This window comes from Protopterus annectens, chromosome 5.part0 (assembly GCF_019279795.1).
Source record: "Protopterus annectens isolate FY-2018-M chromosome 5.part0, PAN1.0, whole genome shotgun sequence".
NCBI lineage: Eukaryota > Metazoa > Chordata > Ceratodontiformes > Protopteridae > Protopterus > Protopterus annectens.
This window is the reverse complement of record NC_056735.1, coordinates 1,791,328,876-1,791,353,902: the sequence shown is the minus strand read 5'-3', so window position 1 is coordinate 1,791,353,902 and position 25,027 is coordinate 1,791,328,876. Positions and strand designations below refer to the sequence as shown.

General features: G+C 37.6%; 1 protein-coding gene across 1 annotated transcript in view; it reads left to right on the top strand.

Annotated features, from left to right (window-relative positions):
* The first annotated feature begins 932 nt into the window (after positions 1-932).
* The window catches only part of HTR2A (5-hydroxytryptamine receptor 2A), a 777,564-nt gene continuing 753,469 nt past the window's right edge, over positions 933-25,027 (top strand). Inside the window, exon 1 of the mRNA XM_044071590.1 lies at positions 933-2,441. Coding sequence (XP_043927525.1) covers positions 2,030-2,441 — 412 coding nt within the window. The 5' untranslated portion in view covers positions 933-2,029. The remainder of the gene's footprint in view (positions 2,442-25,027) is intronic.

Sequence of the window (25,027 nt, the reverse complement as noted above, 5' to 3'; positions counted from 1 at the left end):
ATGGTAACTGCAATATGTCATTTGTATTAACCAAAATTAGGATTTAATTAACAAAACATTAACAGTCATTTAAAGCACTGGCTGATACTTCTCTCCAGGTATCTCTTTTCAATGCCATCCAGGAACCTTAGAACTTTGCTGAAATTGGTTAACCTGCTGCTAATTTCATGCTTAGTAATTACCTTCCATATACATTCCCCCATCACATCTCTTTCTCTCTCTCTCTCGCTCACATTCTTTCTCTTTCTTGCTTGTAAAATTGTTTATCCAGTCAGATGGGGGTAAGAATGTCAATGAAAGAAGAGAAAGAGTTTGTTAATGTTTTGGGGGGGCTAAGACCCTATAAAATGAGTGAAAACAATATATAAATGAATTTTCATAGCAAAATATGAACTGTAGATGAGTCAGCCAAAAAGAGTTAAGCGAAGAGTAGTGGAAAACATGAATTTATTCTCTGTCATGAATCTACAAACTGCACCCGTTTACTTTTATTGTCTTATAATTATATTACTCCTTGCAATTAAATATTACTTATGTTATTTTTATTTTAATTTTTCACACAAAACGCTTTCTGTTTCAAAACTATTTCCCAATGCTTCAATGTGTTACACATCTGATTAAAAATGTAACAAAATGTACTCTATATCATGTGACCTTCTGGCTGTAATACTTGGAATAAATATATATTTCACCATTAACAGCACACATTACACTGAAAAAATGGCAAGCATATTTTCTTTCCTAAAGCAGATTCCCATAACTGTGCAATTAACATAAATCTAATAACTAAACAAGCATGTCTTCTATCAAACAGAATAAAACAGCCTGATGAAGAGCCTATGCTTTGAAGCAGGACATTTCAGAACAAGTGTAGTAACGCTAAGGCTAGAAGCAGTCATTTCTTCATTCACACTGCCCTTTTTTGCAGTCGCTACCTAGCAGTTTATGACAACCAGATAGTGGGAGGTCTGCCAAACTAAAGAAGGCAGCCAACAAGAAATTACATTCTGGGTAAAAGCAGCAATCCCACTGAGGAGACAGCTTCTGTTACTCTGTGATAATTTTTTGTCAGTTTGCACGCGCTGCGATAATAGCTTTAACTGTATAATTTGCCAGACAAATGCTTAAGGAATAGACAGGCGAATGAACAGATCTTTCAAATGGGAAAATCATCTCTTATTCTAAAGGCTGGTTTTGCTTACTAAGGCTTAAAATGTGTTCATGTGCAATTTTAGATGCTGGAAAACTACATAAAATATATTATTATGAAGGAGATTAGAAGCAACAGACAAACAAATCTAATGGATTCAAGGATATTTCAGACTTTAGAGTGAACCTTCTGCACTTTGCAAATAGACTTGAAAGTAAGTGTGTATGGTTTTGTATTGTTATAATTTATTAGTGCACTCTTTGATAGAAAATATAACTTCTAGTAAGTTAATGCTACAAAATCATAGTAGCAAGGTTCAAGTTCTCCATGTGAAACCTGGAAGTTTTTTGAAGAGGAGGCATTGAACACAGTGTGACAAACATAACTACATTGCTAATGTGCACTCTACATACAATCCATTTGGAAGCAAACTCACCAGTACATCCTTTGGAGTAATTTTTTTTGCAAGAAAGTTGAAGAATGTGGTTATGGCTCTGCTTTGGTTCTACACCTCACACATTTTATGGGAGTATTTTTTTCCATAGGAATATTTGAATGGTTTACAAAGTCTTCTTTGGAATGTATTTCTATTCTTTGAAGCCTAAGGAGTTCTTGAGTCTGTGTCTGTTCACATGTGACACATTTCTGCCATCGCATTTCAATCGTCTAAAACCGGGCAGAAGTAGAGTTGTGAAACATTACAGAGCAAGCATAGCTTACAAGTTCCTTACTGAAATGCCTTCTTGTTACAGGAATAACTACATTTATGCATACCAGACATAGCTTGACAATGACATGCATATGGAAGTTGTGTGCTTGTAGAATATGTTCAGCTTTTTGCATACCAACTGTGTCCTGAAAAACTGACAGCTTTAAAAAATGAATATATTTAATGAAGAAATGAACTCTTTCAATGGCACAGCAAATTATCTTATCCAGCATCAGTTTGACCAGCCAGTGGACCAAGGTAATTTACTGGCCAAACAACTTAATACATCAAGCATATGCAATTGGACAGCAGAGTCTCAGAACCTTACAAACCTCTCATGCAAAGGCAGCCATGTACCCCAGTACCATTCACTTTTTCATCTACAAGAGAAGAACTGGCCAGCCTTGCTGACAATTATTGCAATTATTGTAACCATTGCTGGAAATATACTTGTCATTATGGCTGTAACTCTGGAGAAAAAGCTACAGAATGCCACCAATTACTTTCTGATGTCTCTTGCAGTGGCTGATATGTTGCTGGGCTTTCTTGTCATGCCTGTGTCTATGTTAACTATACTGTATGGTGAGTACCCTCTGCACCCTGCTGTGTGGTAAGCACTGATTCCCCTCTCTGCTTGTTCTTGGTGTGTCTGTGTGACATTATCTGACTTATTTACATTAACAGTGAAAAAGTTAACAAGCCCGCTGCTCTGTCCTCGACAACAACATATTCAGATACAGTTCATACAAACAGTCTGCTTCTAAAGTCATGCATATTTGTAGAAATTAAGTGAATGAGAGATGTACTCATTTTTTTAATTCTACATATTATGTGACTATTTAAGAATAATGGTAGCAAAGCCTAATACCCAGTTAGACAAATGTGTATTTCTCATCCTTCCTAAATTTCCATCATAGTTTTTATAAAACTGAACCTTCTGTCTGAGAGTTCCATCCTAGTTTTTATAATACCAGAACCTTCTGTCTGAGAGTTCACCTTGCCACTGGCACTGAACATTGTAGGCTCTAATGCATTTCACTTTATATTGTAGGTTGTCTCATGGCGAGCGATTTTTCAGCTGTAGTATAAAATTATTAGTTTAAGTTATGGGGTGAGCAAAATGGCTTGTGAACTCTGAACAAGCAACAGTGCAAATAGTATTCTTAACTTCCTCAGTGAAACACAAAGTAAACAGAAAGCGACAATGTGAACATGAAAAGTTCACCATTTTAAGTGTTTTCTGTGGAAAGGTAGGAAATTTTAACTTTACAAAAGAATGGTATGTAACAGATTCTTTTTTTTTTCTTTTAGCACTTCATCAAATTTAAATATTACTTGGCAGATTATCTACTCTGTGATCAAGCCAGGCTTAACTATATGTATATACGTCATAATTCAAATTGTTAATCATGTACTTAATTGCAGATTACCTAGATGATTCTGACTAGAATATTTGATGATGTGCAGATGTGACTCCCGCTGGTCTCTGCCCCCTCCAGCCCTCTGTGTGTGTCACTCTCTCTCTCTCTCTCCTCTCTCTCTCTCTCTCTCTCTCTCTCTGTCTCGTAGCCTCTGTTTCTGTATCTCTCTCACTCTCTCTCTCTCTCTCTCTCTCTCTCTCTCTCTCTCTCTCTCTCTCTCTCTCTCTCTCTCTCTCTGTCTCATAGCCTCTGTTTCTGTATCTCTCTCACTCTCTCTCTCTTTCTCTTTTGCTGTCTTTTCTTTAGTTGTCTCCTCTTCTCCTTTGATAACAAGCTTATCAAATGTAAAAGTAAAGCATTGTCTTCTGGTTAAAGTGGCAAAGTATTTTAATTTTTTTATTATTATTATTTTTCTACTGTATAGCAACAAACCTTAATTTCTGTTTCATTTTCATTAGGATGAATTAACTTTCCCAGACACAGTGCTCTTGTAATTTAACTGAGATTCATCTTATCAGATAGCTATGCAAATGAAACATTTAAAGCATGTATGTAAAGTAAAATAAATTGCTACCTCATCAGTTTGATTCTGGAAAGTACACATACTAGTCAGGCAGAGAAGCATAACGTAATTGAGAAAAAAGTCACTGTTTGCTAATATTTCATAGTGCACTTTTTGAGATAATAGCAAAAAATGACTAGCTCACAGCAGGTGTGTTCTGTCATACATCTGCTTCTAAAACATAATCATGTATTTTGACAGATAGTTTCTCTTTGTTAGTAATCGAAACAAAACTGACAGCATCATATCGTGTTTAATGGCAATGTCTTCCAGGTTGCATCAATGTTATATGCCTTCTTGTGTGTTTTCAAGCGTATGAGCTTTTCTTAACTTTTTATAATTAAACTCGATGCTTTACATCACTAGCAATAAACATGTTTTCTTCCATAACATTCTTTGCTGAAACCTTTGTCAGCATAAAAAGCCACAGCGTCTTTGCAAAGGCAGTTAGCGGTAGTAACTGCATTAAAAGCAAAGCAAGAAATAAATGCTATCTCCTATGTTAATTAGTTTTTTTTTTTTTGCCCACCATAGTTATTAATGTTGATCATGTTTTTCTGACATTCAATAATCTGTATTACCTAGGGATGGCTGTTGCTGAAATAGATATGACCATCAGTTTGCCTTGTCTTATATTTCACTTCTGCATTAAATAATTCTGCTGGAATGTATGAGGATAAGTAGCGGAAAGTGAGAGAAAGAGAGAGGGGGGGGCATGACTGAAGGGGAGCGAGGGAGATGAAAACAATGAGATAAGTCAGCAGTAGCTGCATGGATGTTTTATCCCTGCTCCACACCTTCAACTTCCTAGCCACAGTTCTCAAGCAGAAATCAGAACGTATTTATTCAGTGCAAAACTCATGTGAAACAGTATAGCACAAATAAAGGTGTAATTTATTGACATGGCTATTATTAAGTAATGTAGCAGAAAATGACTACTTAATGTGCATATCTTGAAGCACAATATCTAACAATACTGAAACATTCACATATTCTGCTTTGATCTAGCACTCCTCAGTGTTGCTTATTTTGATACATTTGACAGTAATTGTGTTACTTTTTTTTTTTTTATGATGTCTAATGCGTGAGTTCAGTGCACAAAGTCCTCAGTGGAGTCTTAAGCATATATAGTTCAGCATAAATCACTTAAAAACTTTACATCTTTTGGGGATCTTTTTCATGTGAATGTGAAACAGTATATTAATTTAATTAATACTTCAGCATCTAAAGCATCTAACATGAAATCTGCTATAAAAAGATCTGAGGAAATTTAGTTTGCTCAGAATCAAAATAAATATTGTTCTGTTGTGAATATGTTTGCATTCAGCATTAAAAATATGTTACTATAAAAGGTAAACAATGGATGTTGAAATAATTGCAAGGAAAGGTGAAAGATGGACATTCTACTATTAACACTGCATTTAACACAGGTCCTTGAAACTGAAAGCTTTATATGGACACAAATTGATAGAATAAAAAAAAGTATAGTTTTACAATTTATATTTTACATTTTCACTCTGAATGTACTGGTAGCATATTTGTTATCAATGGCTTCTTTAAATTCAGCAGTGAAGCAAGGTGAAAGAATAAGTAACAGATGATTGAAGAAAGGGGTATACTGAAGCTGCAGTAACAGTTACGCCAGCTGTGGAAAAACAAGCATTCATGTCCCCTGAAAAGATTTTTATACACATACACATATAAATATTTGACAGGCAGATATAACCACTTTCGGATCTTGTCGTATATGTTTGTGTCACAAACGAAAATCTGTAAGTGCAGTTGGCATTAACAACAAAAAGGCTAATTAAAGTTCAAGTGTGCATACAACTGCTGATAATGCACACAGTGCATTTTGTAAATGAGTCAAGGATTTTAAAAACACCCTTGTTTACTAATTTGTAGCTCTTGGCAAAATATTTACTAATTTGTAGCTTGTGGCAAAATGTCCAGTATCACTCCGTGTGTGTGTGTGTGTGTGTGTGTGTGTGTGTGTGTGTGTGTGTGTGTGTGTGTGTGTGTGTCTGACTGTCTGTCTGTATGCCTGTCTGTCTGAGTGTGTGTTTGTGTGAATGATTTATGTGTGTGTGTGTGTGTGTGTGTGTGTGTGTGTGTGTGTGTGTATGACTGTCTGTTTGTATGCCTGTCTATGTGAGTCTGTGTGTGTGTGTGTGTGTGTGTGTGTGTGTGTGTGTGTGTGTGTGTGTGTGTGTGTGTGTTTGTGTGTGTATGAATGTGTACGTGTGGGGGGTGTGGAGGGGTGCATGTGAACATGTACATATGTGTATATATGTGTATGTGTGCATGCGAGCATCTGTTTCTCTAACAAGTGTCTTGTTTTTTGTATCTGCAATAATTTGCTTAATATTAATTTGTACTCATTAAAATTGTTTCTCTTATTTGTACTATAGTGACTGAAGTACCTGCTTTATTTATAAAATTTAATATTTTAAGCAAATTTAATTTTTCTTTTCTTTTTCTGTTAAAACATAATCTGTAGATTTCAAAGTGCATCCTTACAGATAAAAATAATCTATAGAATTTGGATAAATTCATATAAGAAGTTCGACTAATACACCACAGCTGTCAGGTGTTTCAAATCCATGAATGCTATTGTACACTAAATATTCTATGTAATTTGCAAATGGGGTTAATGCAGTGTCATATCTGCCATATCCTCATGATAATCTGTACCATTTTTCATAATCAGCTGATTTAATTTATTTATTTATATGTTGCAATGTTTCATTAACATAATATTGATCTTTACACACAAATATTGCAGATTACTAAATGCAGATATCCATGCATATTATAACTGGATACTACTCTATACATGCAGACTCAGATGACTATCACATACAGTAAACTTTCTAGACTGAAAACTCAACACAGATATTTAAGAATAAAAGGAACTCATTATCCATATAGACTGCAAGGATCTTTCCTTCAAGCTCCAAGTCTAGAAAATTACCCTTCAGACAATGAAAATGATAGAGGAAGCCCGGAGCTGCTGCAGAAACATCATAATGCCTACACATTTCTGTAGTAACCATCTTATTCTGTTCAGGCATGGTAGCAGGCCAAGTGGAATTATAAATAATCTCTTAAGGTTTTATGGAAAATATGTGAGCTAAAAAAAGGGTATTCCAATGACTTTGGAAAGTAAGGACATTCAACCCAGCCATGGACACAAACCTTGCTTGCAAAGACTTATTCATACAGATGGCATGTTACTTGCACTTTGTATGTGTAATATTTTATGTATGTACTTTTATCTCAAGCCCAAGTCTAGCTAACAAGATGTATTCAAAAGCTCCTTTTATCATTAAGGAAGACAACACAAGATAGGCATAGGGACTGCCCGTCCACTTGCCCAGATTTATCTTGAAGAGTGCAAGGGTGCTACTTTGTCTGACAAGTAATGGAAGTTTGTTCCATAGGTGGGGATACTTTGAGACATGAATCTATCGTTCAATGTATCTTATTTATGTGCTGATGAAAGTTTAGTTTCCTTAACCAATTATTTTAGGAACCATTTGTTCTGTGAAAAAATAGGCGGTCAAGGAGTGTCAGATCATTCATGATCCAATGACTAGACACAGATCCCCATGGAGGACTCTTTAAGAGACTAAGTACAGAAAGCAGGCTGCCAGTCTGGTTAGCCAAGCATCTTGAGGACACTGCTCTTTAGTTAGGGATCTTTGAGGTCTTCCAGTTAAGTGATATGCTTAGACAAATACTTGCCAAACTATGCATTATATTCAACAATGAGTCTAAAAAGATATGAGTAAAGGATAATTAAGATTTTCTGGATCCAGAGGATATGCCTTTGGAATTTAGATGAGCCAGATGGGAGTCCTTATAGGTAACATAATGATTGTATACTAAAGAATCATCAGCAATTGCATGGATCCCTTATAACAGCATATAAGTTGAGGACTATGTTGTCTATGATTATGATATGGAAATGTTTTGCTGACCAAAGTAAACTATAATATATATATTTTACATTTAGTCTAAGAACATTGTCCTTTCACTAATTATTAACATATTGTAATTCTTGTTGGAACACTTGTGAACCAGTGGAAGACTGAATAACAGTGCAATTTTACATTTGTTGAAAACTTAGATGACCATAGGCTAGGAGTGCTGGATTGAATGTCTGAGAAACAGAGCTCTGTATTATACCACTGAAAACATTTTTGCTTTTAGCAGGGCACTGCAACTCTAATTGCATAGGTTCTGTCAGACAACCAGTTATCTATCCATGGTACAACATATGGATTTATATTCAAATTTCTAAGTCTGTCAATAACATCTGAATGTGGAATAATGCCAAAGGTGTTGGACAGGTCCAGATATGTTGTATGTACTCTTTAACCTTTATCCACATTTTGGATGACTTTTTCAAAGAAATTAATGAAGTTAAAGAGGCGGGGTCTATCTTTAAGAAAGCTAAATGACGAGTGATTGGGGTTAAAAGATGTTCAGTATCTAGTCTGAGGTATGAAATAATAAGTTCCATAATTTTACATTTGAAGCTAGTGAGACCAGGGTTAGTGGCTGGGCACCTTTGTGCAATGACATTAGAATGGCTGTTTTCCAGGATTTAGGAATGTAGCCAGTAGAGAAGCTTAAATTAAAATGGTTAACTAGGTGTTCATGTAGGCCAGATATAATCAGGCAAATCTGGTCTGTTTTCAGGATCCATGTATGAGGAGTTCTTAGCTCTTGAGAGGGATGAGAGGGCTGAGAACACTTATTTCATAGTAATTACAGTGGGAGGCTAGCATTAGAATCTGTGGACTAGCTAGAAATGTACTCCATTACCAAATAAAGGGATATTGCAACTCATTTGGCACATATTAATTATTAGATGCAGGTTTCGCTATATACTGCTGTGTCTTTACTCAGGTACAGCTGTGATTACAAAGTGAGCTTGTTTAAGTTCCAGTGAAGGAAGCTATACAGCTCCATGCAGCTTTAGTTAATACTGCATCTGGTACATGTATACACACACACACACACACACACACACACACACACACACACACACACACACACACACACACACACACATATTTAATTTTTTACTATATTAGTGTTGGCCTTCATACAACCTAGTGAATATAGTTATTCTCTGTATGAGGGTGTGAATCTTTCACTTTTCCAACAGTATATATGGTTCTTTTATAGCAACTGACAAACAACATATATGATAACATCTAGTTCAGGAATTCTGTTGATAATCCCAAATATTACAAGCTGCAGATTCCATTGCATTAAAACTTCCAGTGCTCTCTCACATTGCCCTTTTGTATGTTTCCAGAATGAATGGAATTCAGGAAAGGATAAGGCTACCGGAAAAGCTATGGGCTCAAGTCATCAAAGCATCAAGAACTATTCACTACTTTTCTGGTTGTTCAAATATGGCCTCATCATGACACCATGGAAAGACAAGTTACATCAAGACTTCTTTATTATACCTAGTATAGTTTCTTTCTCCACATAATCATCTCTCTTGTTGTCACTCTTTGTGTGATCTAAAGAATCCCCCAGACTATCCAGTTAGACCTTACATAATTACGCTATGTCTGTTATTGACACAATTTTTTTAGTTCTCTCAGGCCTCATCCTTCTGGCCTAGCCTCCAGTGCCCCACATCTATGCTGGGTCTACCAGCCTTCTTCCTTCTTCCACAGACAACTAAGTTATTGCTGGGGACAGTCATAGATCCTGAGGACATCCTGGAGGTTCATACATCTGTGCTTCCATCCTGGGAGTTTTCTTATATTACCTACCCATTCCCTTTCTACACACACACACACACACACACACACACACACACACACACACACACACACACACACACACACACACACACACACACACACACACACACACACACACACACACACACACACACACACACACACACCCAGCCACCCACACACTAGTCAGCTATGTCTGAGGTATTTCCCCTCTTTGGACCATGCCTGCATCAGTCAACAGTGCTCTCCCTTCAAGAATGGGAACACCCATCCCTCCCTACCACTTTGTCAGTTGCCTGAGCTGCTAATCAAACCAGGTCAAACCAGTACTGTAGTCAGGGATTTATCCTTTTATGCCATCAGAGCGGCCTTTAATGACACAATTTTTGTTGCTATATTTAATCATACCCATCTTTTAACTTCCTTCTATTTTCCTGCTTGAGTAGAATCATAAAATATTTTTGATTTAGTAAAATGTTTCTTAACCTGCTGCTTATATAAACCAAGTCAATTCACATCATCATAAGAAACCTGTATCGTAGACGTAGTTCTCATGAATTGCTCTTTTGTTTTCCTTTTTTCTTCACATTATAGAGGCTACATCTGCCCTATGCATACAGACAGGGGTAACAAAGGCATTCTGGGGATTTAGTTTTGGTGTGGATATTGAATTCCAGTAGCCTGTAAAAAGTGTTCACTAAGAAAGGTATTTGTGCTCACAATCAGCCACACAGTGAACATTCAGAGTTTCATATCACAACTGTTTTATTTATTTTTTGTTAGCTTAGTTAGTCAGTTAGAGCAGGCAAGCATGTCAGCAGAGGAGTATGGCAAGCTGACAAGGAGCTAGATGGCTGAGATTTGCTAGGCTAAAGAACTGATGCATGGTAACCTGACTAAAGCAGAAATGACTGCAGCCTTCGGCACAGCTGCATCACACACCAATGATCAAGAAGACAACCAGGCTGGCCTTGGACATGTACAACTCTCAGAAAATGTACAGTTCAAACTTTCCAGCAAAGACTTAAAAAATCCATCTGGAGTTAAAGAGACTTGAACTGGAGGCCAAGCATTTGGAAATAGAAGCAGCAGAGAGAATGAGACATCTGGAGGCTGAGGAAATTGAAAAACTGCGACTTCTGGAAGTTGAGGAGAATGAGAGGCAGAGGCAACATGAGAAGGAGATGATGACTCTTCTCCAGGGTCATGGAGGTAATGGGGAAGGCAGTAACCAAACCGCAGAAGCAACAAAGGTCAGTAAATTTCTTCCACAATTTACAGAGGGGGATAATTTTGATAGTTTCATTCATATGTTTGAAAGCATATGTAAACAGTATAATGTTAACTAAGGGCCCTGGGTACAGTTCCTGGCCCCCTTACTGAATGGTAAAGCTGTAAGTGTTATTTCTAAATTGTCTCATACTGATTGCTTAAATTAGAATACAGTCAAAAATTGTTTGTTAGAATATTTTAAGTTAACACCTGAAGCATATAGGAAAAATTTTTGTGAGCATAGACACAAGGCAGATGAAAGTGTGTGTGAATATATTGCTGAATTAAGCACTTATTTTCATAGGTGGGTGAATGGATGTCAGGTCACCACTTTTGAAGGGCTGGCAGACCTTTTGGTGAAGGAACAAGTACTTTGTCTGAGGACATGAGAATCTGGTTAGCAGACAGAGAATGTAACACAGCAGAGGAGTTGGGGAAAAGGGAGACCTATACCTAGCAAGCAGGGCATCACTGCACAGGAAAGGGATACCCAGTGCTGCTCTTTGGTCTAAGGGAGCCCATGGTGGGCAGCCCAGACTGCCCAAACAGATTCTGCCAGTAGCAGGAGAAGCCACTAGTCCAGGTACACATCCAGGACCAAGGGTTAAATATTTTAAATGCAATCAGTGGGGTCATGTAACATATAGATGTCCATGGAGGCAAGGTGGGAAACAAAACGTGGGACAGTCAGTAAGTGGGAATGACAGAATGATAGCAGAAAGTTGTCTCGAGACAACAATGGTACCAAACTACCACAAGAGGTTATATCCTATCTTAGTAAATGGGCAACAGGCCACTGCTAAGAGAGGCACAGCCTCTGACCAAACAATTGTAAAGCCTGCAATGCTTAAGAGGAGCACTACTTGCTTGGGCAATCAACTCCATTCAGAGCTTTAGGAAGGACCCCATTCCAAATACCTTTGGCTAGGGTTCACCTTGACTGGAAGGGTGGAAATTGGTGCAAGCAAGTAGATTTGTTTGAGGATATCCCTGCAGATGTTCTGATAGGGAATGATTTTGATAATGCAGTACCTTGTGTGCATACAGTTCCATGCAGTCAGGCTTGGAGACAAGCATGTGGGTCTGGTACCCTGAGGTAGACCCAGACAGACTGCACACTTGCAGCCAAGGCTGGTGAAGTGGTTACTTCAAGGAGGGAGCTACCCTGTAGCAGTGAGACCGAAGGTGAGCCACAGCTGCTTGTGGGTACTGATGTTCCCTTGACAGAGTCACTGCAAGGGCAGAGGCGAGTAGTAGTACTCAAACTGACAGTGAGGCACCACTTTCAGAGAATACCAGACTTCCTGCGGAAGTGGAGCTGGGAAGGGTTATAAAGACAGAGCTGATACAGGCTCAGCTGTCAGACCATACATTACAAGGCATGAGGGAGGTAGCCAGTGAGGCACCTGATTCTCAAGAGAAATGGGAATCTGTATACTGGGACAAAGGGTTACTGTATAGAGAATGGACCCCTGAGGGAGGGCTAGAGGATGAGAGAATACAGCAGTTGGTAGTGCCCAGAGTCTACTGTCTGGCACTTCTAGCCATAACCTATGATATTCCCTTCACTTGTCATATGGGCATAAAACATGCAAAGAGATGTATTATGCAGAACCTTTATTGGCCTGGGATTTCCAGAGATGTAACACGGTACTACAGGACCTGTGAACAGTGCTAAAAGGTAGGCAAAGCAGGATACAAGGAGACAGCTCCTTTGATGTCTTTGCCAGTGACTGAGGAGCCATTTCAAGCCATCCCCAGACTAATGGTCTTGTTGAGAGGTTAAACTCTATACTCAAGACCATGTTACATGCATTTTCATACCAGTTCAAGAGGGAGTGGGACAGATATTTGCCCCATCTATTGTTTGCTTACAGACTAATGCCTCAGGAATCCACAGGTTTTTCACCCTTCGAGTTGCTGTATGGGCATAAGGTGAGGAGACCTCTAGATTTGATTTGAGATGAGTGGGAAGGTGTAAATCCCACAGGGAGTCTGTTGTGGCATATATCCTAATCCTCAGAACAAGGCTCAGGGAACTCATGGGCTTTGCCCAGGAGAACCTGAAAGAAGCCCAACAGCAGAAAAAGATGCTATGACAGGAATGCTTGAGCTAGAGAGTATGCTGTAGGGCAGGAGGTAATGGTTCTCATTCCTGTCAGACACAACAACCTGCAGGCAGCTTGGGAGGGAACCTTCGATTTTGCATGGAAGGTCAGTGATATTAACTACATAGTAGAACTGCTAGGCAGGAGCTAGGGGCACAAACTGTACCATGTTAACATGATAAAACCTCACCATGACAGGGAGGCCCTGGAGCTAGGTATTTGCAGTACAAGGCAGGAGGAGTCTGAGGGAGCTCTATGGCTACAGGGAGCCAGTCAGCCAAATCCCAAATTACTATGGTGGAACCTAGGGTTGCAGGCATATGATGGACAATGCAGCACTGTACCATGGTCAGCAATGCCAAGGCAGCTGGAATCTCAAGACAGGGAATGGGGTAAGGTATTCCCAGATAGGCTCATTCTCAAGCAACATTTCTCAAGGGTCACTTGAAAAACTAGCTTCAGTTTTCAAATGGGGGGGGGGGGAGAAGTATGACAAAGGGAAATGCTGGCGGCCCAGCTAGATAGAATTTTGTAAATAATTATATGTCATTTGTGAATATTAATGTGATTTATATAGAAGTGTGACAGAAGGAAATACTGCCAGCACAGCTGTCTGGAATTTTGTAAACAATCATGTCATTTGTGAATATCAACATGATTCATATGCTTGTCTTGCAAATGTATTAGAACTGTGTGTTATGTGTATATTAAACTGTCGGTACAGAAGTGTGTGTTGAACAGAGTGTGTACAGTACTAACCCTGGATGTGTGTTGACAGCGTGCCCTGCTGAATTAGAGTAGAAGTATATATAAACAATTGTACATGTGTAAATGCATATGTTTTAACAGTGGGAACTAGGACATAGAGGGTTAACTTGCAAAACTTTTAGAAAGTAAATAAATTGCTTTATGATTATGCTATAAAAGTTAGTTTTAATGCAGCAAGGAGATATGATGTCTAGAACTAGGGTGCCTTCTGCATTGTTTTGTAAGTGATTATTGTTTTATGTATTCCAGCAGTTACAAAGATCTGAGAGAGATGTATTTTTCACAGGTAGATGGTAAAATGTTGGTAGTTTCTGACAATGGGGATTTAGCTTGGGAACTAAAGGCAGGTGACAAAAAGTGACGTCATCCAAGCTAACCGAGCAGTAATATTTGATATTAATTTAAGAACTCTCAGAGGTGTGGGGGGGGGGCATTTTGTATTTTGTCTTTGACCTAAAAACATCAGCTGGAAACATACACTCACCATCTTCTGCACTTGCCTTGCTGTAAGTAAGTTTTTAGGGCATAGTAACTATTTTAGATTCAGATAGGAATACAGTAAAGTATACCTTAGATATGTTCTTTATTCATTTGAGACTGTCCTGCAATGTTTTTTTTATATTTTCTGTAATTTTGAACTCTGCTGTAACTAATGACTTACTGAGTATTGTCTTGTTCTTTTATTACTTATTATTAAATATATTTAAACCTTTCAATTGTGGCTGGTCTGTTTAGAGATATTTAAGCTCTTAGCGTACTTGCATATCTATTTAGTGACACTGTACAGGCCACTCCTAATAGCCTGGCCCTTGGTCAAACTACCATTAGGATTAAAAGTAACATTGCACAGTAAGAATGGACACCCTTTGCTAAGGGCCTTAAAGTAGCTAATAAAGAGTGGTTGGTGGCAGTCAGAACTACCGTATAGTCTAGGCAGAAGGGGGAATAGCTAGTAAACCTGTGCCAGCCTTTCCCAGAGGTGTGTGTGTGTTTGTGCGTTTGTGCGTGTGTGTGTGTGTGTGTGTGTGTGTGTGTGTGTGTGTGTGTGTGTGTGTGTGTGTGTGTGTGTGTGTGTGTGTGTGTGTGTGTGTGTGTGTGTGTGTGTGTGTGTGTGTTTGTATATAAATCAAACCTCAAAGTGTGTGTGTGTGTGTGTGTGTGTGTGTGTGTGTGTGTGTGTGTGTGTGTGTGTGTGTGTGTGTGTGTGTGTGTGTGAACTACTTTGGCAGGGACGCAAAGCACTAGTTGGACAGAGAGGGTGCTGGAGGTCTTAGCTTGGCCACTCAGCTGAGATCTCACCTCAGTCTTATTGGGCATCTGTAGAAAGAGGGAGAAACTAGTACCAGACTGACCATGATCTCTCTGTGCTCTTAAGGGAAATTGCACTTTACTGTGTGTGTACTTGTCATCCCCCAGTGTGCACATCCTCCACTGTTGCCAGTGATTACTGGGCCAGTGCTGGGGCATCACAAGCAGATACACACAGACCCTGAAGTTCACGTGTTTGATGGGTTTATGCTATAATACCTTCATATCTGGCCAGTCCAGAGCAAGAATGAAGAATGCCCTAAGCAGTTTATAGTTTGCACAATATTTTGGCCTGAAGCAACTGCATGTAAGAAAACCCATACCCCACTTTCTTCTTAGCAGGTATAATGTCCTCCTATCCTGCCTTGCTCATATGCATTCCCAGAGAAAATAAACTAGCATTCTTTCCATAGCTCATATTAAATAGCTGTATACTGGGAAAATAAATAAATGAACAAATAAATACATATCTGCATGCATAAATAGATAAATAAATAAATAAATAAATAAATAAATATAAATTATAAACCTGAATACCTTTGTGACTGCAAGAGGTACTGCCAGCCATGCCAGGAGAAGTAGGGCAGTGGATGTGTAACATATGACAGCACAGCTAGCTGGAATTTTGTAAAGAATTATAAGTCATTTGTATATCAAACTGATTTGTACAAATGCTTGTCTTGAAAAATGTATTTGTAAAGTCAATTGTATTAAAAATATATCAACATTGTGCCATGCTGGAAAGAAAAGGAACGTGCATGCATTATTATAGGTGTTTAAAAGTATATGTTTAACAGAGGATACTGGAAGATAAGAGGTTAATCTCAAACTTACAAACTTACTAATAGCTGAAATTAAAGTAGGCCATAAAGACTGTATCTCAGAGTTTTGAATGAAGGTAGAGACACAATGTCTGTAAGAAGTATGGCTTATTAGCTCTTATAGGAAGAAGGGAAGTGTTTTTTGGTTTTATGACTTCCAGCAGTTACACCAGATCTGAGCAATGCTCTTGTGTGTGTACTATAGACATGTAGGTGCTAAAGTGATACTGTGGGAAACAGAGTCAGATGACCAGATATGATGTCATTTTGTAATCAACTCTGAAATAATAAATAGATATTACAGAAAGAACTCTCTCAGTGACTGGGCAGTCTGTTTCTTGAAATCTGACATAGAAGTACCCCTCACCTACTTCATCTTGCCTTGCTCTAGAAAGTTACCAGGGATAGTAATTCTCTAAATTAGTTAGGAAAATATTGTGAGAATAGTTGAGTATTGTTTTTCTATTATCGTATAAATCTTTCCAGCTGTGTTATATTTAATTTTTCCTGTGGTTGAAACACCAGCTCTGGTATTTAATAGATACTTAGTACTTTCTTGTTATTTTAATATTTATTATTAAGTGTAATTACACTTTTCATTGTGGCTGGTCCTTTTTAGAAAATATTTAAGCTTTGAGAAAATTTGCATGTATTTGTTTGTTGATAACTTTGGCCACTCCCAAAATCCTTGCTGTTTGGTCAACATTAATATTTGTATTAATATTAACTTAATTCAGAATAGTTGGATACCCTTTTAAGAGCCTTATGGTAACTGACAGGTGATAGTGATAGAGCGGGTAATCTGTGCCAGTGTTTCCATGGTGTGTGTGTGTGTGTGTGTGCACGTGTGTGTGTGTGTGTATGTGAATATTACATCTCAAAGAGTGTGTGTTTCAGCTACTAGGAGCAGGGACATGAAGCACTGGTTTCACAGAGAGAGTGGTGGAAGACTTGGCTTGTGCACTCAGCTGAGGTCCTAATTCTGCAGCTGTACCAGTGGGGAGTCTTACTGGGATCCTGGAGGGCACAGGGAGAGAAATCCAAATCCCAGGCTGACTGTGTTCCCTGTGTGTTCTTAAGGGAAATTGTGCTTGATGCAGAGAGGTCTACATCTGGAAAGACTGGGTGTATCCATTTGTATTGCAAGTGAAAGTTCCTCTCCAGTGTCAGTGGTGAGGATTGAGGATCCTTGATTACTGTCTCAGAGTGGGGACATCACAGACTTCATGACAGTGGCTACTCACTCCATCATTCTGTCTCCACAGATGATTTCACTATAATTTCCCAAGTCTGAGTCATTCTGTTAAGACCATTCTGTTAAAGTACTTAAAACCCATTTCCCACTCTCACCATAACCCTTCCACTCCTTCTCAAATTGTGTGTGTTAGCTCATTTGTTGGTATGTGTATGCATATGTGTGCACATTTGTGTGTGTGTGTGTGTGTGTGTGTGTGTGTGTGTGTGTGTGTGTGTGTGTGTGTGTGTGTGTGTGTGTGTGTGTGTGTGTGCGAATGCATAATTTTTTGTCTATATGTTTTGTGCTAGTTTTTTATGCCAAAGACTACCCCATTTTTTAAATATAATATTACTACAGTGTACAGCAGTTGACTGTATGACATCAGACATTGAGTAATGAAAGTTAAATCTGTTTATATTTTATATTTAAATAAAACAAAAATAGTGATATAAAATATTAATTGTGTCATTAGTATAACTTTATATGTATGTTGATTTGGTTGTTGTTGTTGTTGTGTCTTTTGGCTTATCCCGGTTAGGGGTCGCCACAGCGGAACTCCGGTCCACTAATGTTTGGTAGTGGATTTTTACATGCCGAGTTACCAGCCCTGATGCACAACCTTCAATGAAGGCATGCTCATTCATGTATGCCTCCACACAGAAGACGCTCTAGCTGAGAATCGAATGGGACAACGTCTTGCTGTGAGGCGACAACGCTATGTTGATTTGGTATTTGTATTTATTTATGAATCTGGTAAACCTAATCACAAGCCTCTTTTCAGGGGTAATTTAGGAGCAGTTTATGATTAAATGACTTATTCTTAAGAGTCAATCAGTACTCAAATAAGAAACTAAGAGAATCAAACTCTGCACTATAGGATGAAGCTTATCAGAGCATAGAATAATATTCTGAGATACATAACTAGATGTTTCTTTCTTCTATTTCTGACTATGTCTGGAAGAAGAAAGAAAGACTGATTTATATAGTTTGCTGTAGTTTTACTGTGCATTTATCAATGAATTAATATTTATCTGACTTGCCTTTTGTTATGTGTTGTTTTCCTTATTTAATTGTGACAAAATAAATTGCTCTGAGCATGTAAAGCAAAAACTCTGCTTTACATAGTTATTTTACATGAATGTTTTTCTCACATTTAAATTTACTGTGACTTAAAGTTGCTATCTAGCCTGCTAGGAAACAGAAATCTGACACCTCATGACTTGTCCTGAATAGCAGCAGCACAGTGTTTAAGATCTGAAAGACACAGTACAGCTAAGCAGTTATGCTCCCCTTCACTTGTCTCATAGGTTTTCCTTGTGCTATGAGTATTGTCTATTTAATCAGATGATATTGTAATTTTTAAGTGCGTTTATTGCCATTACAATATACATCTTTATTTAGCTGATGTTTTGCATTTGTGAACTCTCTATTTAAATTTGTGTCTTATGTTAATATGTACAGAGCGATTCCCTTCATAAGCTCAAAGTTTCAAAACTTCGAACTACAAATGGTTGAGACCACAAGAAAGATCAACGTTTTGAAACTTCAAATGTTTTGAATGGAGATTGCCATATGTACAGTGTGGAACAGGAAATTTGCCATTTTCCTCACTGTAGTGTGATCTCGCAGTTGGTATATTTATTTAGTAGTGGTGAAATGTAAAAAAAAAATTTTTTTTTTGTTTTTACTTTTTTTTATTACAATTTTGAAGTTTCAAAACTTCAATCTTATGGCCTATACCATTTGCATTTTGAAGTTTTGAAACTTCAAGCTTGTAAATGAGATCCGTATAAAGGTATAAACTATTGTGGCACATGGTGTCATCTCCCCATCTGTTGCCCCACCCCTTCAACTTTAGGGTGATTTGCAAACAAACAAAAAAAAAAAAAAAACAAGAACAAAAAGCTCTTCAGTCATTTAAATTGTAACAAACTGCTTGCTGCAGTTGTAACAGGCATGCCAGACGTAGAGTGCTTATGTACGTCAGTTTGAACAGCCAGTTATTTGTATGGAATAGTATTTTTTAGTTTTCTGTTATATGCAGTGGTATTTTTTAGTATTTGACACTGTAATGTGGCCACAGACTTGGTATACAAGTCATGAGGTGTGGAAGGTTGAAATGTACTTAGAATCAATCAGCATGTGCTGACTGTGCCCTTTAACACTTTCTGTCCAGGGTTGCTGCCTCAGCCCCCACTGTAGGTACACTTCTGAGTGTGTATGATTTCCTGCTTTTTGAGACTAGTCTTCTTGACTTATAAACTTTATTAACTTCCTGTCACTTCCTCCACTGATTCATTTTCTGTCTGTGGGGTGTATGCTTTAAGTTTTGTAAGGAGGTTAATTTTCTACCTTACTTCATGAATTTTACTGTTCTCATCAGAAAATTACTTAAATTAGACCTTTAAATGCTTTTATTGCTGTTAAATTTCTGTCACAATCCTGAATTCTGTTTTGATTTGTTTTTCTTTATTTCCTTTTTTAATACTGATTAAGTAATGTATTTGAGATCACAAATGTGTTTCTGCTCTTTGGCATGTGTGTGTGTGTGTGTGTGTGTGTGTGTGTGTGTGTGTGTGTGTGTGTGTGTGTGTGTGTGTGTGTGTTTATTTACCTTTTTGGGATATTTCTATGTTTGGTAGTTATCTCTGCTAAATGACATTTTTAAGATGGTGACAGTCTAATGTGTGAAAGTCCACTCTGGCTGCATCATTGATTTCTTACTGTAACATAACTTTCTGTGAAGTATCTTGTTTTTAGAGGGTTTTGTGTAGAAATAACAGTCTTATTATTGCTTTTATTTATACAGTGAGGTTTGGTGTGCTAGTCTGGCCAATATATGACTAGTTCACTTTTTTTAACAAGAAACATATTTATTAAATTATCATGTATGACATAGGCCAAGTTACATTTATATAAAAGAAAATAAATCATAGTTACACAAAACTCCTAAGTGTTTTCATCTGTTTAGTCATCAAAGCAGATAATCAACAGGTGGGCAAGATCAACAATCGCTGGGTTTAGGGAATAAACTCCTTCTTCACGGATTGTGCAATCAAGGAGTTAGTATATATAATTAGCAGGGGCTGTGGGGGGGTTCAGGATGGGCTTTCCCCGTTTAAAAAAAAACAATGTTGCTGTCTTTTTTTCTTAAACTTTTTGTTTATAGGCAATGAGAATTATCCTCGCACACGTGTAGTGGACTGTTACTGCGTTGTCAACCTTTTGTGGTCGACATTATGAACATTGACATTCAAGTGTTTTGATCATTGTAAGTACACCTACATATATATATATATATATATATATATATATATGTATGGGTCTATATCAGATGATCAAAGTTTTACTACTTCGAATCAGTAAACATCGATCACTGCTGATCAAAGTAGTAAAACATTGAATCATCCTTAACATTTTTTTTAAACACAAAAAAATAAAACTAAAGGGTGTAGGCAGGGGAACAAGCCACCCTGCACCCCCCACACCCCCCGCTACTTAAATAAATTAACTCCGAGACTGCACTACATTGAAGTAAATGGAAATTTCCACTTACAGAGATTTCCGTTTACATGTTCGATATTCTAAACATTCGCTATTGTCGTATCGACAATATCAAATTCAATATTGTCGGTTCTTGACAATGTAATATAGACTCATATATATATACACATATATAAGTATATACATATAAATATATGGATTCCTTCACAAATTTATCACGTCTTTGGTTGGTTGACAGCTATACTGCCAACTCTTGATTGGTAGACAGATCAGCTGATCAATAGTGTCGGTGAGAAATCACTGCGATAGTGGATTTCAGGAATATGCCCTTTTACCACTATTGTGTGATCTCAGAGGTGGTATCTACTACTCTTTCCTGCAATTAGTTGCTCTTCTCAGACCTTCCTCCCATCATACTGCAGCAAATTTCTTGAAGCAACACAAAAGACCAGCTGCTTCCATGCTATGCTTTCTATTGTTTTTCCTCTGTTGGATTACAGACATCCCTCTTACTGTCTATTTATGTATGTGCGTGTGTTTATTTGATTACACATTTCTGTATTTATTTACTTTCAGTTTGTGATCCAGGTAGTTGAGCTGGTCTGTCAATCCATTTCAAGGGTGTAGCCAGGCATACTCTTTGCACTCTACTGAGTACATTTTTTCTGTGCATCACATCAGCATGGCTTTTTCCAGGTCATATTATTTCTACAGCTGTCTAACTGAATGCCTTTAACAACAGGTGCAATATTGCTAATCTAAAATTAATATTTTTAATAGTTTTAGGGGGAACAGCTGAAAATGTTACTTGCATTTCATAAGTGCTTAGGGTGCAACATTTTGAGAGATGTGTTCATTTTTAAGTGCCAGGTGTCCGGAGCTAGCATTAAATGCTTGTGAGTGCAAAACGGAATTTGTTTGCTACTCCCCGGATTCCTTCAGTCACATTCCAGGGCATTCAAATAAAACAGAAAACACATATAACAGTTTAGTAGGACATTCATGACTAGTAGAATTTAAACAATAGACTATTCAAGTAATGCTTAACAATGTAAATTACTTTGGTGAAGGAGCATTGAGTGTGCTGCATTTAATACTCCGAGTATGTGATGCTGACAGTGAATAGGCTTTATTCACACAGGAAGTGATTACAGTAAGAGTACAGATGGAAATTATTAGGGGGAGACATAGACATACTCATCATTAACAAATTAACAGAAGAATTAAATGAAAGTAACAGAAACATACACATTTTGAAATGGTTATATCCTCTAACTGGCATCTATAAAGCAATTATGTTTACCATTGTTATATGAATGTTTCATTAATGCGTCTTTTAAGGTTTGCAGCAATTTGTTATATTTAAGGTCATTTAGAAGGTTACTTCAGAGTCCTGGGTCTAGTCTACAGAATGCACTTTCCCTGTGGTAGTTTAGAATTTTTGCCTGACCAGAATCAGTTATCCTGGTTGCTCCTCAGAAAATAATATTTCCAGAATTTGAAGTAGTCTTTTCGGAGGGGGTATCCACTGTTGAACATTTTGCCAATTGTGGTGGAATACAAAAAAATGCACTGTTTTAATGGGTAGCACTTGACACGATCTAAAAGAGTACCATGATGCATGCTCACCTCTGCTGTTAAAATGAATCTGAATATTTTTTTCAATGTTTTGTAATTTATGTGTTATGTGACAAGTGAAGGCACAGCAGAGGGGGTTAATATTCTAGTTTTGGCATAAGTATGCTTTTGACAAAGGCACTGTGAGATGTAGGTGACAGTACGTGGGAGATTTTGCAGCACAGTTTAAGTTCAGTCAACATCCTTGTGCAAATGTATGAAAATAGAAAGTGAATGATGGGTCATGTTTAGACCAAAGTATTTTTGTTGGTTACTCTAAGGAATGCATTTACTGTTTATATCTTTGAGGATTAGTGGGAGGCAAGTAGCAGACTTTGAAGGGTGGAAAAGTTCAGGAAATTAGTTTTTCCTTGAGGTGAAAAGGTATTTGTTGTTGAATAAACAGGTAAACAGTGCAGAGAAACCTGTCTGCAGCCTAGTTTGTAGTTTTTCATGGGAATTGTTGGCCTCTGTCATTAGGATATTATTGGCATACCTATCCAGTTTATAGAGATAGAGAAGATTGCCTGTCCTAGGACATAGCCTTGTGGTAAACCACTGTTAAAACTTCCATTTTCAGAGAAACTATTATTTGCATACATTTGGAATGTTGTATCATTGAGATAATGCTGGACCCATTTCACTGAGCTTTCACCAAGGTTTAGTTGGTACAGCTGTTGTAGCATGAGGCTATGGTTGTCTTGAAGGGCCTAGTCATATCTATGAAGGTACTGCAAGATGAAGCTATTGCAGTAACCATTTGAAGTGTCAAGACCTAAATCAGTTAGTCCTGAAATGCAGAGACCAAATAGCCAAAAAGAAAATGGTCTTAAGTATAACAAGTTTGAGATGGCTATTTCTTAGAATATTTCTTTTCTCTGAAATATAAAGATCTTAGAGATGGTATATATAAGTTCAGGGTGTGGGGGTAGAGTGGTTCGGGAGGACTTGCTCTTGCAAAAAACAAGTTTAAAGGAGTAGGGCATTTCTTACATTTTTGTTGTTTTTTTTTGTTTTGGTGTGTCGGACATGGTGGTAAGAGTTGTGACTTTTCAGTAGAGATCCTATAATTGCTTGTGTTGGTATATAAAGTGGCAGTGGTGATTGTTACTGCTGTGGAACATGAACTGCATCAGCTATATACTGTTACTAGATAATTCACTGGAGAGGCCATGCTGTCCTTTATGCATGGCACTGTGACCTCTCATCCAGAGAGACAGAACCTTTACAGGAGTCCTCATATGTGGAATCTCACACTTACATTGTGTAGAACAGACTGTCCTTAATCCAGTGCTGTATTTCAGATTAAACATTTTGTTTAATTTCATTGCTAAAACAAGAAGTAAACCAGTTATAAAAGGTCCTAAATGCATATATACTGGGCTGAGATTACCATTACTAAATATCCTTCTAGACTTGAAAGTCTCTGGGCATATCCATTTTGTATATCTGTCTGGACTGTTTGAGCTATTGATAGATAGTCATCAGGTCTGACTCTTGCAGTAGAACAGCTCCAAGACCTGCTTTGTCTTGTGTCTAATTGCAATATACTTGTTAAGGCTATATCATAATGCTTATGTTTAGGTGTAGTGGTTGGTAACCTCTTCAGTAGTTAAAACCTTTTAGCTTAACCTTCTCACTAGCTGCAAGGTATACCCTGCTCAATGAGCTTTCTTAGCAGTGCAGTTATATCTGGATTATGGTATAAATTTGGAAAGTCATTGCACTGTTAACAAGAATCACATTAATGAAGGTTTGTAGGACAGACTTTTCTGTGGCATGGATTTCATTAGCAACTTATTGAAACCCATTAGCAGTTTGATGATGACTTATGTATTTCAGAGATTTCTCTATTGTCAGACATTTGTTTGATTCAGTTCAAAACCTTGTGTGAACTTCATTTGTCTAGCAGTTTAATAAGTAACATGCTACCATGCTCTTGTTTTATGACAACCTTCAAGGGTGCATTAAACTACATATCTTAGAAGTTGCTTCATCCAGTTTAATCTGAAAAATCTCTAATTAACATCCAACGCTGAAAAGAATTTTGCTTTGAGCATAGCAGAAAGTATGTTTTAAACAGTCTGTATTGGATAATCTTTTCTCAGAATATACTTATAGTACATGGAGTGCCGTGATTGCTGTCAAATATCAGATAAACAACATTCTTGTGCAACACCACACTAGCATGAGGCCCAAACTAAGCACTTAGAATGCTGAAAAACAGTTGTTAAGCACCCGTCATGCACAGTTAAGATCATGTCTAACACTAAAAGCATGCAGCACCAACTGGTAAACAGGAGAAAATATGAAATGGATTTTTTTCAACTCTTGTTCTTGCCTGGTGTCTAGTCAGTATTATGACTCAAACTGATTCCCTTAGGCAGGGAATACATAAGGACATCAAGCGGTTCCCAACTCTTTACTGACTTTTAAAGCAGACATAATATATCACATTTTTTTTTATTTCATTTTTGGGTAGTATATGGAGCAGGCAAATCTCCCTACACTATAAAGAATTATGATCAGATCTCCAATCATAGCATTGTATTATGTCTTCTTTACATGGATGTCAAGATTAATCTCCCAAGAGAAGCAGTGACAGTCACCCTGGAATATCCGCCCTTTGAATTTTTATCCTGGAATAATATTTTTTCCTTTATTATGGCTTAACTGCAAAGAGGTTTGCTACTGATTCATGGTTGCTGTAATGTAATCGATCAGTGTAGTGTGTATCTTATGCATTTTTAAGCACTCTTTTATCCATGAATGTGGG